General features: G+C 58.6%; 1 protein-coding gene across 1 annotated transcript in view; it reads right to left on the reverse strand.

Annotated features, from left to right (window-relative positions):
* The window catches only part of PITPNM3 (PITPNM family member 3), a gene marked incomplete at its 3' end in the record, with an annotated part of 86,011 nt that extends 72,860 nt beyond the window's left edge, over window positions 1-13,151 (reverse strand). Inside the window, exon 1 of the mRNA XM_079725270.1 lies at window positions 13,035-13,151. Within this exon, the coding sequence (XP_079581396.1) occupies window positions 13,035-13,056 (22 nt within the window). The 5' untranslated portion in view covers window positions 13,057-13,151. The remainder of the gene's footprint in view (window positions 1-13,034) is intronic.
* Between the last annotated feature and the right edge of the window lie 360 nt (window positions 13,152-13,511).

The following is a 13,511-nucleotide window of genomic DNA, read 5'->3' on the forward strand; positions in this document are numbered from 1 at the left end:
GGCAGTGGGCAGGGAAAGCAGACCTGGAACAAGGAAGCAGCAAAGATCATTTCAGCAGTAGAAAGTGCTGGGAAGAAAGTAAAACGGTCCCTTCCTACGTCCAACACGTCCTCCTTCCTTGAGTGTCTCCTACAGTGTAATTACAGCCTAGAGAATAGACAGGCATGAACGCGTGGATCTGTACATCCACCGAGGGATGATGACAAGGGCGATCGGCCCCGTCATCAAAAGAACTCTGTCACCTGTTCGAGTTATAAACGCTGAACCAGCGCTGTTTCTCCTTCCACATGAACCCTTCACCTGATTGTGGACTCTCCTTTGTGGCTGAAATCTACAGTTGATTTTTCTCTTCAAAGGCATCTTTTATCTGGTTTACTTTTAGCTTCTTTGTTTTCAAAATGCATACCTGCACTGGTTTTTAGATACACACTATAAGTTTGTTTAAACCTGCCACAGTTCCTCCCTCCTTGCAAACAACCTCTGGAAAGTTAGGTGTGTGGAGGGACCTCAGTTATCTACCCTGGTGTAAAAAAGAACCTATATTGGGGGCTTCCCTGTTGGCGCAGTGGTTGAGAGTCCACCTGCCGATGCAGGGGACACGGGTTCGTGCCCCGGTCAGGGAAGATCCCACATGCCGCGGAGCGGCTGGGCCCGTGAGCCATGGCCGCTGAGCCTGCGCGTCCGGAGCCTGTGCTCCGCAACGGGGGAGGCCACAGCAGTGAGAGGCCCGCGTACCACAAAAAAAAAAAAAAAAAAAGATAAAAAGAACCTATAAGAACGGATTGTGTTAGGAAGCAGCCGTCACCTGGCTTCTGGGTGGAAGATGTTCCCTTCATCTCTTCCTTCAGGGTGCAGGCTTTTTAGTGAACGGCAAAGATCATACTTCAAAAAAGGAAAACAGTGATAGACAGAGTATCTTGGGAGGGGTGTGAGGGGAAGACTTTTCTGAAAAGGTGTCAGATCAGTGGAGACTTGAATGATGAGAAAGAGCCAGACATGCTAAGCATGAGTGTGTACGTCTGTATGTGTATGCATGCTCCTGGCACACACGCGTGGGATGGACAGGCAGAGGAGGAGGATGAGAGCCTGTGATAAGAGCTGGAACAAGTGACGGAGGGGGAGACAGGTGTAAGGGGAGGTGAGAGAGGAAATGAAGCCAGACCAGGTAAGATTAGGGTTAAGCTTAGGGTTAGGATAAGGTAGGGGGTTGCCTGCTTGTTGTGGATGGGAGCTCAGAACAGGTGGATTTTAAGGTTCCAACCTCCACCCAGCGTCTATCACCTGCACACTTCAGGAAGAGGGAAACACAGATGCCCAAGAGGGTCAGGAAGTCTCCCAAGAGATAGGGGGCACAGGTCAGGCTGCTAAAGGCCACACGCGATCTTGAGGGTCAGAGAAGGTGGGTGCCATGATCCCAGAACAGCGAGGGCGAAGGCCCAGAAGCACAATCTCCTTGAGGTGGGTCCCTGCCCTTCCCCTCTCTGCATTTTCTGTGTCCAGTACAGGGTCCCAGGTGAAAGAGGGCCAAGGGGTGTTTGGCAAACAAGCGAATGAACAAAAATGATCTGCTAGCTGCTTCCCAGGTATTATCTAAAGTAATCCTAACCAAGCCTCGTGGAGTGGGTGTCATGAATCCCCATCTTACAGCTCAGGAAATAAAGTTCAGAGGTGTGAAGTCATTCGATTGAGGTCATAAAGCTAATAAGTGATGGAAGCAAGATTTGAAGCCAGGTCCACATGACTCCAGGGTCCGTGCTCAGGACCACCATGCTGGGTGCTCTGTGGCAGAGCTCAGGGCACGGGGCCCAGGTCTCCTCTCCTCTTCCCTTCCCAGGCTGCAGAGTCCCTTCCGCAACCCCAAGGCTCAGCCTACTTCTTCCAGCAGACTCCTGTCCCACCTTCTCTACCACACTTATTCAAAACTCTACATCAGGGGACTTCCCTGGGGGTCAAGTGGTTAAGACTCCACACTTCCAATGCAGGGGTTGTGGGTTCGATCCCTGGTCGGGGAGCTAAGATCCCGCATGCCTCGAGGCATGGCCAAATTTTAAAAAAACCTCTAAATCAGGATAAAAGAGAAAGGGGAATATCTCAATCCTTCCTGGCAATCCAGAGAGAAACAAACGATCCTTCACACCCCACGATGCGCTGGTCCCCCAGCAAAGCTCGGGGTAGGGTGGGGGGCCTGCAGTGGGAGGGGCTGCTAGGAGCCAACCCCGCCCTCTCTCCTGGCGCATCTACCCACCACCATCAGGTCCAGTGCAGTCTCCTCGACCTTGTCTCAGGCCTGGGTCTCCCCAGCGTGGGTGCAGCCAGAGGTCATCCACCTCCCCACCTTGGCCCTGGCTCCCAGGGACGCAGGAACAGGCAGATGGACAGATGGACAGGAGCCAGCAGTGGGTGCTCTGCCCAGTACCGGGGACCCCAGGGCAGCCCCGGCCTGAGGGTCAGCCCCACCAGAAGGGAGTCACCGCCCTGCTCTCAGGAGCCCAGTCTGAGGGGAAAGACATTTCACAGTAAGGAAAGCCCTGGTACAGTAAAGTGAGGGAGGCGGGTATTGGCCGACTCTTCCTGGGCCAGACCTTGGGCCAGGTGGTGCCCAGGAGGAAGGAGTTGGGGACAGAGCTGAATGAGCTCAATCTCAGCTCCTGGGTGCCAGCCTCGGGGCCCAGCCCTGCACAGCCCCTGCACAGGGCACAGGACAAAGGAGGGGTGGGCAGCCTAGCCTCTGGGCTAAATGCCACCCCTACCTCGTCTCAGAGGTGTGGACAGGACCTCCCAGAGGCAGACACCCTGCAGGCTGAAGGGCCCAGAGGCCTTCCTGGGGGAGGAGGCCCAATCTGAGCCTTAAAGGAAGGGTGGGCAGGATTGGCCAGGCTGGGGCAGGGTGGGAGGGAGTAGAGACATGGGTCAAAGCCATTGGGCCATTTCCAAGAGACGCTGGATCCAGAACCTTCTCCTCAAGAGTAAGAAGTCTGGCTCATCAGAGCAAGGGAGGGGACATAGGCATCTGCTGTGACAGCCACGGCCCTGTGGGTGTTCAAGTAACACCTACCAATTTCCAGACCTCCAGGGAGTCACAAGCACCTCTGAGCTGGCCAAGGTGGGCTGCCTGGCACTGAGCCTGCTGCCCATGAGTGTGGCCGCAGCTTCGGTGCCCAGTCCTGCCTGAGGCCACCTCTGAAACCACGGCCTGGCAGGCCTGCTGGATTCCAGCAATTTGTGTCTCGGAAGAGGATGGGGCCGAGGCGAAGAAAAGAACTCGGCTGTGGGCTCATTCAGGCAGGTCCCTCGTCTCCAGTCTGTCTCTGTCTCCTCTGTCTCTCTCTCTCTCACATACACACACACACACACACACACACACACACACACACACACAGGCACGAGGATGGCAGGTTCTACAAGCACAAGCATCTGGGTCTAACTGCTGACAATCAATGCTGCGGAAACCATCAGGCTGCCAGACATCCCGTGGGCAGTGGGAGCCCCGTGGACACGTAGAGTCCAGAGCCCAAACGTGGCCCACACAGCCCCCCCAACACACACACTTAGAATCACACTTCACCGTTCTGGCCTGGGGTCCCAGGGGTCCAGCCACTTGCTGGATGCAGGGTGAGAGATGCAGAGTCTGAGTGAGGCTCCTACTGGCAGGCTGGGGGGACTCTGAAGGCCCCCCTCCTCTCTGCCCCTCCTCCCGTAGCCCTGCCTTCCTCCTCTCACTGTCAACTCTGCCACTTCTCAACTGGTGATCTTAATAAATGTCACTACACCACTCTGTGCTTCAGTCTCCTCCTCTGTAAAATGGGGGTAATAATAGTCCTTCCCTAGGGTTGCTATGAAGATTACGTGAATGAATATTTGAAAACGGTTTGGCATGGTGCCTGGCACTCAGTGCTATAAAAGGGTTTGTTAAATAACATAAATAAATCATGATATCCACGGGCCTTTCTTTGGTCCTTTCACAGGTGGAAGCTCCCAGGAGTGGGCCCCTCTCCTTCTTCTCCAGCCCCTGGAATGGGAGCCCAGAGGGCAGAGCAGGAACTGCCCTCCTCACCCTGAGGCTGGAAGCCCCGAAGCCCCGACAGTCTTGGGGCTGCTCCTGGTGCATGGCTGGCCCTTCTCTCCTCTCCACCGGCGCAGCTTCCTGGGGCTGTGTCTTATCTGCCCCCCAAACCTTGAGCTACCTAAGGCCAGGACCTGCTCTGTCCGCAAGCCCCTCCACCCAAAGTCTGGGTTCCAGTAACACGTCGCCACTGGGAGAGGCCCCTCTCCCCCTCCCCCTCCAGCCCATACCATGTTCTTTCCCTCCAAGACTTTGCTCCTGGACCCCCTGGTACCTGAAATACCCTCCATCCCCACCCTACCCCAGCTGAAAGCCTTCTTTGACCCCAATGCTGGTCTGGGTGCCTGCCTCTTCTGTACTTCCATAACATCCTTTACCTGTGCCCATCAGAGCACCAATCTGCAGAGTAGGTCCAGGCCTGCCTGTCTCACTGGGCTGTGGGTTCCCCCAGGCAGAAACCTGATAGGAATCCTCCCCAGGCCCATAGCCTCTCCCAGCCCAGGGCTGGGCACAGAGAAAGCTCTTGTTACACTCAGCATGGCCCAGCACCGGGTCGATCTCAGGAGGACCCCCTCTCAGGGAAGTATCCCATAGGGAATGTCCTCAGGCCCCCTCTCTGGGTCAGGATGAGTCTGACCAGACCAATCAGGGCCAACCAGCCCATGCTCAGCCTTCAAGGGGCTATGGGGCCACCCAGGGAGAAACAAGAGGCCAGGAGAAGCTGCTTCCAGAAAAAGGCATTATTGAAGGAAACCAGTGCTGGTTGGGGGTTGGTTGCTATAGAAACATGTCCTAACTATCTCCCAAACTGCTGTATGCGCCACTGATGAGCTCGTGTGCTGGGCTGTTTCAGGGCACATGCCAGGAGTCCCAGAAGGGCCTGTGTGCTGGGGTTCCCAGCGCCTGGAGCCCAGATCCTGGAGGACCCTGAAGGAATCCAGCTTCCAGGGGACCCACGTAGCTCCATCAGTCCAGGGGTGGACTCAAGAATTGAGGCTGAGGCTCCAGGATGCAGAATTTTCCTGAGACTACCCATGGCCCAACCTTGACCTCAACCATAGCCTAACCTCGAGCTGACCCCAGATCAAGTCACAACCCCAATCACAGAACTGGGACCTGATCTCAAACCAGGCCATGAAGCTGAGCACAGGCCAAGCCACACACTAAGCCTTGACCCAGTCACAGACCCAGACACACGTTCGGCAATGACTCAAAACAAAGGAATGCCTCTAGCCACCGACTGAGGCCTGACCCTGGCCATAAACAGCACCAGGCACTGTATCATATAACTTCAAGGCTATTTTCACAGCTAACACTAAATTCTGTACAGCATTTTACACCACTGCCAGGGATTTGCATGGCCTTCACTTCCTATCATCCTCACGACAGCCCAGTGAGGTCAGTTCAGAAGGGCTCCGATCCCTCTTTGCGATGACAAAAGGGAAGGTCAGACGGGACCTGCCTCCCGTCATGCTCCCTGCGCCTGGGGGTGGCCTGGGGGTGGGATGACAACCCCAGTCTCCCAGCAGGACACAGTTGGGCCAACCAGTCGCTTTGGGAAAAAATGTGCTTTTTGAAGACCTGCTGGTATCTCATAAATATGCCACTTAAATACCCATTAATTACCTGATTTAGGAGAGAATTAGTGATTAATAGCTTTGGCTATCTATTGTACTTCCATTTGCTCTGCCAGTTCGGCTCCCCGCAGTTCTGAGTTATTTGGAACAATTCTCTCAAGCCCCAGATGTCCCAGCTCGGTCCCCCCAGACTCTTGCTCCATAAGGGAGAGGCTTTCTCCTGCCTCTAAAGGGAGCTCCCAGAGCACCTGCCAATTCCACCTGCAGGCTCCTCAGGAGGGCGGGGGAGCCCAAAAGACAGGACAGAGGGGCCCCTCCAGATCACCCCAGGACCCACTGGGGGGAGCAGGGAACAAGAGACCAGGAGGGACCCAGGCATCCAATCGGGGCATGGGGAGACCAGATTGGGGAGGGTCACAGGGTCAGCGAAGGACGCTGGGGGCTCCTTTAGAGCCGCCACCTCAATGAGCTGGCCAGCTTTTTGGTAAGGTGACCAAAGGCTACCGTCAGCCTGAAGCAAGCGGCAGCAGCGGAGCTGTCCCCACCAGCCAGGGCCAAGGTGACTCCGACAGGCCATTTGTGCTACCTGCCACTCTGGAGTTACTACAGAGCAAGGATGGGGCCCCGGGTTGCCTCTGCCCCAGGCTCTGCATTTGGTGCCATATCACAGCACCGGGAATTGCCAGCCGGGACCCCGGAGGCAGGGCTGCGTAATGCTCTCACCACTGCTCCAGATTACACTGTACAAGAAGGAAAGAAAAAGGCAGCAAAGGGATAAACACCACCCCACCCCAACCCCCACTGGGCAGTAATGGGAAGGCTGAAAATAGCTCCTTTTACCACAAGGGATGATTTCAGAATTGCTCAGCTGAGACCAGCCTCACGGGAGGTGGGAAGTTGGAGGACTGGCGGCCGGGGGCGGGTATGGCAGGCCAAAGGGAGTTCTGATCAGGAGGGCAGCAAGCTGGACCATGGCCACAGCAGCCCCAAACCTCCCAAAGACAGACTCGTGGAACAGCTGCAGCCCCTCGAGCCCGCAGCCCGGATCCTGCACACCTATGTCCCTGAGGAGGTCAGGAGCGCAGGACATGACGTGCTCTGCAAATACTGAGCCGAGCAAACACAGCATCGGCGGCAGACAGCTCAGAAGAGGCCTCTCGGATCCACCAGAACTCCACGCCCCTCCCAGACAGAACCCAATGCGTTTCTATTTTTGCTTTCAACCCTTGTTTGGCATCCCCGGCTAGCAGACGGCTACTTCCCTCCCTCCCGAACAACGGGTCATCTAGGAGGGGGAACACCTCCTCGCTGGCCTTCCCTGCCCCAGGTCTGCAAATTAACAGGCTGACCCTCAAAACGGAAGATGAGGCTCCAGACAAGCACACACACAGCCCTCCACCAGGATACCTGGAGAGAACAGCTTAATGCCCGAGAACTCCGGTTTCCAGAGGCGGATGCATTAGCTCCTGCCCCCCTGCCGGCCCTGACCGCCCCAGAACCACAACGCCCTCCCCCGCAGGTCCTGTATTCACCCCACTCTCAGGTCACAGCCCAAGTCCCTACATGCCACCCCCAGCCTCAGCCGGGCCCCAGCCTGAGCCGTGACCCCATCCGCGAACGAACCTCACAAATGCCACCCTGGGGAGAGTCTGGAGCAGGCGGGGTGGGGGCCCCACTGCAGGGACCCAGCGCCCTCCCACAGCCGCTGACAGGCAGGGGCACCTCACACGCGCGCCCCCCGGTGGCCACACGGCTGAGCAGGCCTCCGCAGGCAGGCAGACGCGGGGCCCTGGAGGTGGCATTTACCTCCGGAGTGACTCACTAAGGCTCCCATTCGTTTGCGAAAGGGGCTGCAGTGTAGCATTTCCCTTCTCTTTAGAAAACAAGAATTGTAGAAGAGGGAGTATAAAGAGATTTGAGGGAGTGGGTGGGGAGCTCAGATCCCATTTGATTTCCAAACTCATCTGTTATGCATTCTCTCGTCCCCCCTACCCCACCCAGCCCTTCCCCTGGGGGCCCTGGCCACCACCTTCCACGAGGCTCCTGGCTGCAGATCTGGTGATAGGCTGGGGCCCCGGGACCCCGAAGAGGCAGGTGCTCTCCATGTCCCGGTCCTCAGCTTCCCATTTGTCCTCCCATCCCCACCACCCTTGTGAGGGAGGAGAAGGGAGGAGGTGAGGGCCCGAAAGGCACAGTAAAGCCGGTGGGGAGCGAGACCAAGAAGGAAAAGAGAGCAGTGTTTGAGCTGGAGCAAACTCAGAGCTGTCCTGTCCCCCGAACTCTTTCCTTCCCATTCCCCTTTTACAAACGAGGACACTGGGACCAGAGGGGCAGTTCAAGGGCAACCAGTGACAGAGCCAGGTCTGTTCTTTGTTACACAGTCCAACCCCTAGGAATGCTGAATCCAAGAGAAGAAGAGACCTAAGTTCTAATTCCAGCTCTGCCTCTGACTTTATGTGTGACCCTAGAACCAGACACTTAACATTTCCAGGCCTCAGTTTTCTCATCCATAAAATGGGAATAACATCAGCCCTACTTCAAAGAGATGCTGCCGTGCCATTGGACAGTAAAGCATGTTGGCTGCTACCAAAAAATGAGCCAGATTGTCCCCAGGATGATAACCCCTGACCCTCTCCCTCCCTCTCCCAAGCCTGGAATCCCAGAGAATTTCTGGGGGGCAGCCAGATCCTACTGAGTAGCTCCCAGTCCTCAAAGCCTCACTGGTCTTGGGAGTTCACACCCTCTGTCGTTGAAGACACCAGAGCTCGGAGAAAAACCCTTTGCCTTTCTGGCCTCGGTGTCCCACTTGCATAATTAACACGTAGGACCAGAAGATCTCCAAGCCTCTTCTAGCCATGAATTACCACTGTATACTAAGATGTATACGAGGAAACATCCCACTTTCTGGCCAGTCCGACACAGACATGGCCCCAGCAAGGGGGGCCTAGCCATGTCCTCATACTCTGTGTTCCACCACTCGAACACCAGCTAGGACTGGGGCTTCATGCGCTGGGGGTAGGACTCTGTTTTAACTGTACTGTCTTTGACTCACCACACCACACCACAGCCAGGGCTAAGAGGCAGCAAAGGGTCTCAATCTGGGGCCTGCTGGGGCCTGCCAGGTCGGCTGCTGTGACACGTAACTCAGCAGAGGAACCAGAGACTGGCCCAAGCTCCAGCACTTCCCCGACTGCACGGAAGGCCCCGAAGGCTTCCTGGGGGGCAGAGTTTTAGAAAGGCCTTGAGTTGGGACACGGTCATCTGATTTGGCCCTAGCCTTCTCCCTCGGAACCTGAAAAGGTGCATTTGCAATCTCCCCGCAGAAACGTGATGCTTCCCCAGATACACAGCGAAGCCATCCCAGCACCCTCGGCCTGGGAGTTTCTGAGTCGCTCCTCAAATCTCCTGGCACCTCCCCAAAGTCCTGAGAATCCCAGAGTCGGTCCCTTTCCCAAGCTTCCAAACGTTCTGTCCTCCGAGAGCTCCGGCCACTCCCCACGCCACCACCTGGGAGCCCTGAAGCAGGGGGCCCAGAAGAAGGTCTGGCTTTGGGATGTGAGGGGGCGGCTGACTCAGCAGAACAAGGTCCCAGCCAAAACTCCGGAAACACAGGTCCTGCGCCCAGCTCTGCCACCACCTTTTTCTGTGGCCTTGGGCAAATACCTACACCCCACACCGCAGGCCTCAGTGTCCCCTCGTGGTGAGGGCTTTGAACATGAGTTTCTGGAAGCGTCCTCTCAGCTCTGCCTCTATAGGATCAGTATTTTACTCACTCGAATTACTGGGTTTGATACAGTCCAGCCCGCTGGCTCCGCCCCTCAGAGCAGAGGCCAACACCTGGGAGCAAATAAACTGGTTCCTCCAGCCTGGAAGGCCCAGCCCTGTGGCCCCAGCCCGGCCTCTCCAGATGGTCCTGGCCCAGCCTGAGAGGTTCCAAGACCCTCTTGGCTGTTGTCTCTGTTCCTGCCTGCACGGCCTTCCACTTGCCCTGCCCCCGGACGGGCAGACACCCCTGTCAACCTGCTGGGGTGTGGAGGGAGGGGTAGAGGGGGCCAGGGAGGAAGGGAGGGGCCGTGCGGCTGGCAAGAACCAGCACAAACTCTTCCCAACTAAGACAGCCCTGCCAGGCTGGCCTCGCTTTGCCCCCACAGGAGCAGCCAGAGGGATCTGTCAAAACACCCAAGCCTTACACAACCCTCCCATCCTCCGTGCTCTCCGGAGCTCCTCTCGGCCTTCTGCACCCCCCTAGGGATGCTCCACCCCAGCCAGCCAGGTTTGGCCACCCTTGGGCACCTCCTCCCCACCCACCCCCCTTCCCACCCGCCATACCTACACCTTTCCCGTCCCACCCTCCTAGCCTCACCTGCCCGTGGAAGCCTGCTCCTTGCCACCTGCCTGTCCCAATTCTGCCGGCCTTTAAGGCCCAACTTCTAGAGATATTCAGCCTTCGCTGTTTCCAGCCCCCACCGGCCTCCTCTCTGTCTGCACTGCACTCGGGACCTGCCGCCCCAGGTAGCTGCTCCGTGCATTTCCTGGCCCCTCCCCTCTGCCAGCCCTCACCTCGCTACTGCAGACTTTCATCCCCAAGGCAGGCCTCTCTCCTCCTTTGTCCCCTAGACGGAGCGCTCCCTCGGGGCAAGACCAATGGCTCCCCTCCTCTCGCCTTTTCTCTCAAGACTGGACACGGGGCACTGTAACGATGCTGTTCTGTGTGCTGAAATCTCCCCGGAGATTTGGTAGTCGCCCGTTGGGGATCCACCCTCTGCCATTGATCCAATCCTTTCTAGGACTTGATGACATTTTCTCTTGTACCTGGGTTCTCCTGGCAGCATGGAAGTCCTTTTCACTGCCTTCCTTCAGCTCCCGTGTGACATGGTGGACGTGGCCATGGCTGGCTGCTCAGGCTGTGCACTGCACAGGTCTGGGACGCCTTCACTAGACCACAATGTGATGACCTTGGAGTCATGCCCTATGGTGGCCCTGAGGCCCAAACCCCTATCTCTAGTCAGTGGCTCCCCTGACCAGTTTTAGACGGAACACCTCACAGGTCAGAGAGCACACTCCCTCATTCACAGTCCAGCGTCTCACAGCCTTCAGCCTCCTTTGGTTCTAACAGCACCCTCTTCCCCACCAGAGTGAAGGCCTGATCATTTCTGATTGACCATCAGCCTGTCCCTCCGCGGTAGATGATCCTGAATAGCCACTCCTGTCTGAGTTACAGCCCTTCCTTGGGCCTCAGTTTCTCTAGCTGTAAAGAGAGGGACTGGAGCTCCTACCTCTGAGGATGCCCTCTGTTCTAAAGCTCACCAGTCCATCCTACACAGATTTTGACATCCGTGCACACATCACCACAAGTTGTCTTCAAGTCGGTTAGAAGCCTTAGGAAGAGAAGGGACCTTTACAAAATGCAAAGCAGCCTGGAAGAGCTAAGAAGAGGAGGAGAAATCCCATCTTGCTGGGGTCAATCCCGAAGGCTCCTTGGGGTGGCGGCTGAGGGTGGGAGGGAAGAGCCTGGGCTCTTGATCCACAGAGGAGGGGAGTCTGTGCTGCCCTGAGGGAAAGGGCCAGGCATGAAACTGCGGCAGGAAAGACAAAATGTTAGAACACCAGGCACTGATGCTCAAAGCAGAGCAGTTTTTCACCCGTCACCGGAACAAATTCCCACGGACTCTCAGTCTAGAGACCAAAGGACCCACAGACCAAGGTGGAGGGGCTGGAACCGCATCTTTGTTCTGTGAGGGGGGCAACCTACGAGGGTAGCAATGGAGAAAATCCAGTACTCGGAGTCCTTACGGCCTGGGTCTACATCTAGGCTCTGCCCAGACCCTCTGGGCAACCTGGAGGGAGCTATTTCTCCAAGTACCTGTTTCGAGATGTTTTAGAAAGGGAAGAGTAACACTTCCTGCCTCCAGGCATGGCTGTCAACATGGCCTGGTACCTAGGACAAGCAGCAATTGTTAACTGCTGTTGTGATGACAGTGCTCGCGGCAGGTGATCTGTGCAAGGGGTGTGCATGTACTTGCACACACACAGGCAGCAGAGGCGCGGGGGCAGTGGGCGGGACACACACCCTGCCATGTGCCCTATGGGAGGAGCGGGGGTGGGTAAGGACCCAGGGAGACAGCCTTTTCCAGCTGCCTGGGGGGAAAGGGGAGGGGAGTGAGAAAGGAGGTGTTTACATGTGTTCGTACTTGCTGTGTCTCACACAACCAGCCCCACCCCAAGAAGACTCCTCAGGGACAGAATGGGAGTGTATTCTCAGGCATCCAAATCACACACCCAGCATACGTACAGGGGCATCCGGACCCGGCCCTTGGCCAGGGCAGCATTTGGGGGGTGGCAGTGGATTTACACAGCCCAGCGGTATCCAGCGCAAGTGTGCGCAGGGGTGAACTCACACTCATGCCATCATGTCATCGCTGGTGGGTAGAGGGTGGGGTTCGTGCCAGACCAATGTCGAGTCCAAGGGGATGGCATGGCACCTGCCAACGTCACAGGCTGGGTGTGAGTTCACGGTAGATTTACACATGCCAGCCTCCCAAGCCAGCCCTGCTGTGTCCAGGCTTGCTGCCACCGTCGTTCCGCCGCCCTCCCAAGGCACCATGGGCCCAAAGAGTGCAAAAAGGAGCAGAGTGTCCACCACCTCCTGGTCCCAGTGCCCAGCGCGGGGCCTGGCACAAAGCAGATGTTGGTGAATGAACGTCTGGCTGAATGAATGAACGAATGACTAACGCCCACTCCCTCACATCACGGGCCACACGGCCTGTGTCTGGGGGAGGGCAGAGCCCTGGGGACCCCAGAAGAGGCCCCGCTTCAGACCTCCGCACCTGAGGCTCTGCCTCCCAGGGTCCGGGAGGGGGGAGGGGGGAACGGCTCACTAGCCGGTGCGGAGCGGGGCACCCCTCCTTCCCCAGAAGAAATCTGGGTCTCCTGACTGAGCTGGGGGCGGGGGGGGTTGTCGCGTCCTGGATAGAGCGAGCGGCCGGACAAGGGGGCGCGTCCTGGTTGGCGCTGGGGGGCGTGGGATGGAGCGGCGGCCGCGGGACCTCGCCTTCGGTCCCCGCGCCCGGCTCTGCCCAGAGCCCCGGGAGGGCGGCGATCGCTCCCCACCGCCAGGCTGGGCAGAGGCGCCGCAGACCTGGCCCTTTCCGGCGGGGCGGTGGCGAGGGGACGCGGTGTCCCACGAGGTGACCGGGGGCGCAGGAAGGGCGCGGGGCGCGCGGAGCCCCCTCTCCACTCTCCCGGGGACCGGCCGCACCGCCGCCCCCTCAGCCCGCCCGGAACCTCCGCCCACCTGCGCCGGGGGCTCACCTGGGCCGGCGGCCCCCCCCCCCTCGAGACGCGCGGGTCCCTCCCCCCGCCGGCGGCCCAGCCCTCCCGGTGCCCGCCCTCACCTGCACGGCCAGCCTTGGCCATGGCCCGGCCGGCGGGCTCCGGCGGCGCTGCCCGCTCTCCTTGCGGCTCCCAGCCCGGCCCCGGCTGCCCAGCCGCCTCCGGCCGCGAGCGGACTCCGAGCGCCGCGCGCCGCGCGCCGCGCCCCCGCCCCGCTCGCCGCGGCCGCCGCCACCGCAGCCGCCGCCGCCTCGCCGCTCCCTCCCGCTCCCTTAAAGGCGCCGAGCGGCGGCCGCGCCGGCCCCCCCGCGCCGCCGGGGAGGGACTGACGGAGGAAGGCGCCCAACGCCGCCCCCGCGGGCCCGCACCCCTGCCCGGGGCCGCGGCCACCGCTCCAAAACGCTCCGCTCCGAGCCCCGGACGGGCGCAGAGACGCGGAGGCGCTGCGGTCCAGGGGGAGATGCGCACGCGGACCGCGAGTCGGGGGCGAGAGCCACTGAGACTGGGCGCTAGAGACACCCCTGGGGCCGAAACACCGA

This window comes from Hyperoodon ampullatus, assembly GCF_949752795.1.
Source record: "Hyperoodon ampullatus genome assembly, chromosome: 19".
Lineage (NCBI taxonomy): Eukaryota > Metazoa > Chordata > Mammalia > Artiodactyla > Ziphiidae > Hyperoodon > Hyperoodon ampullatus.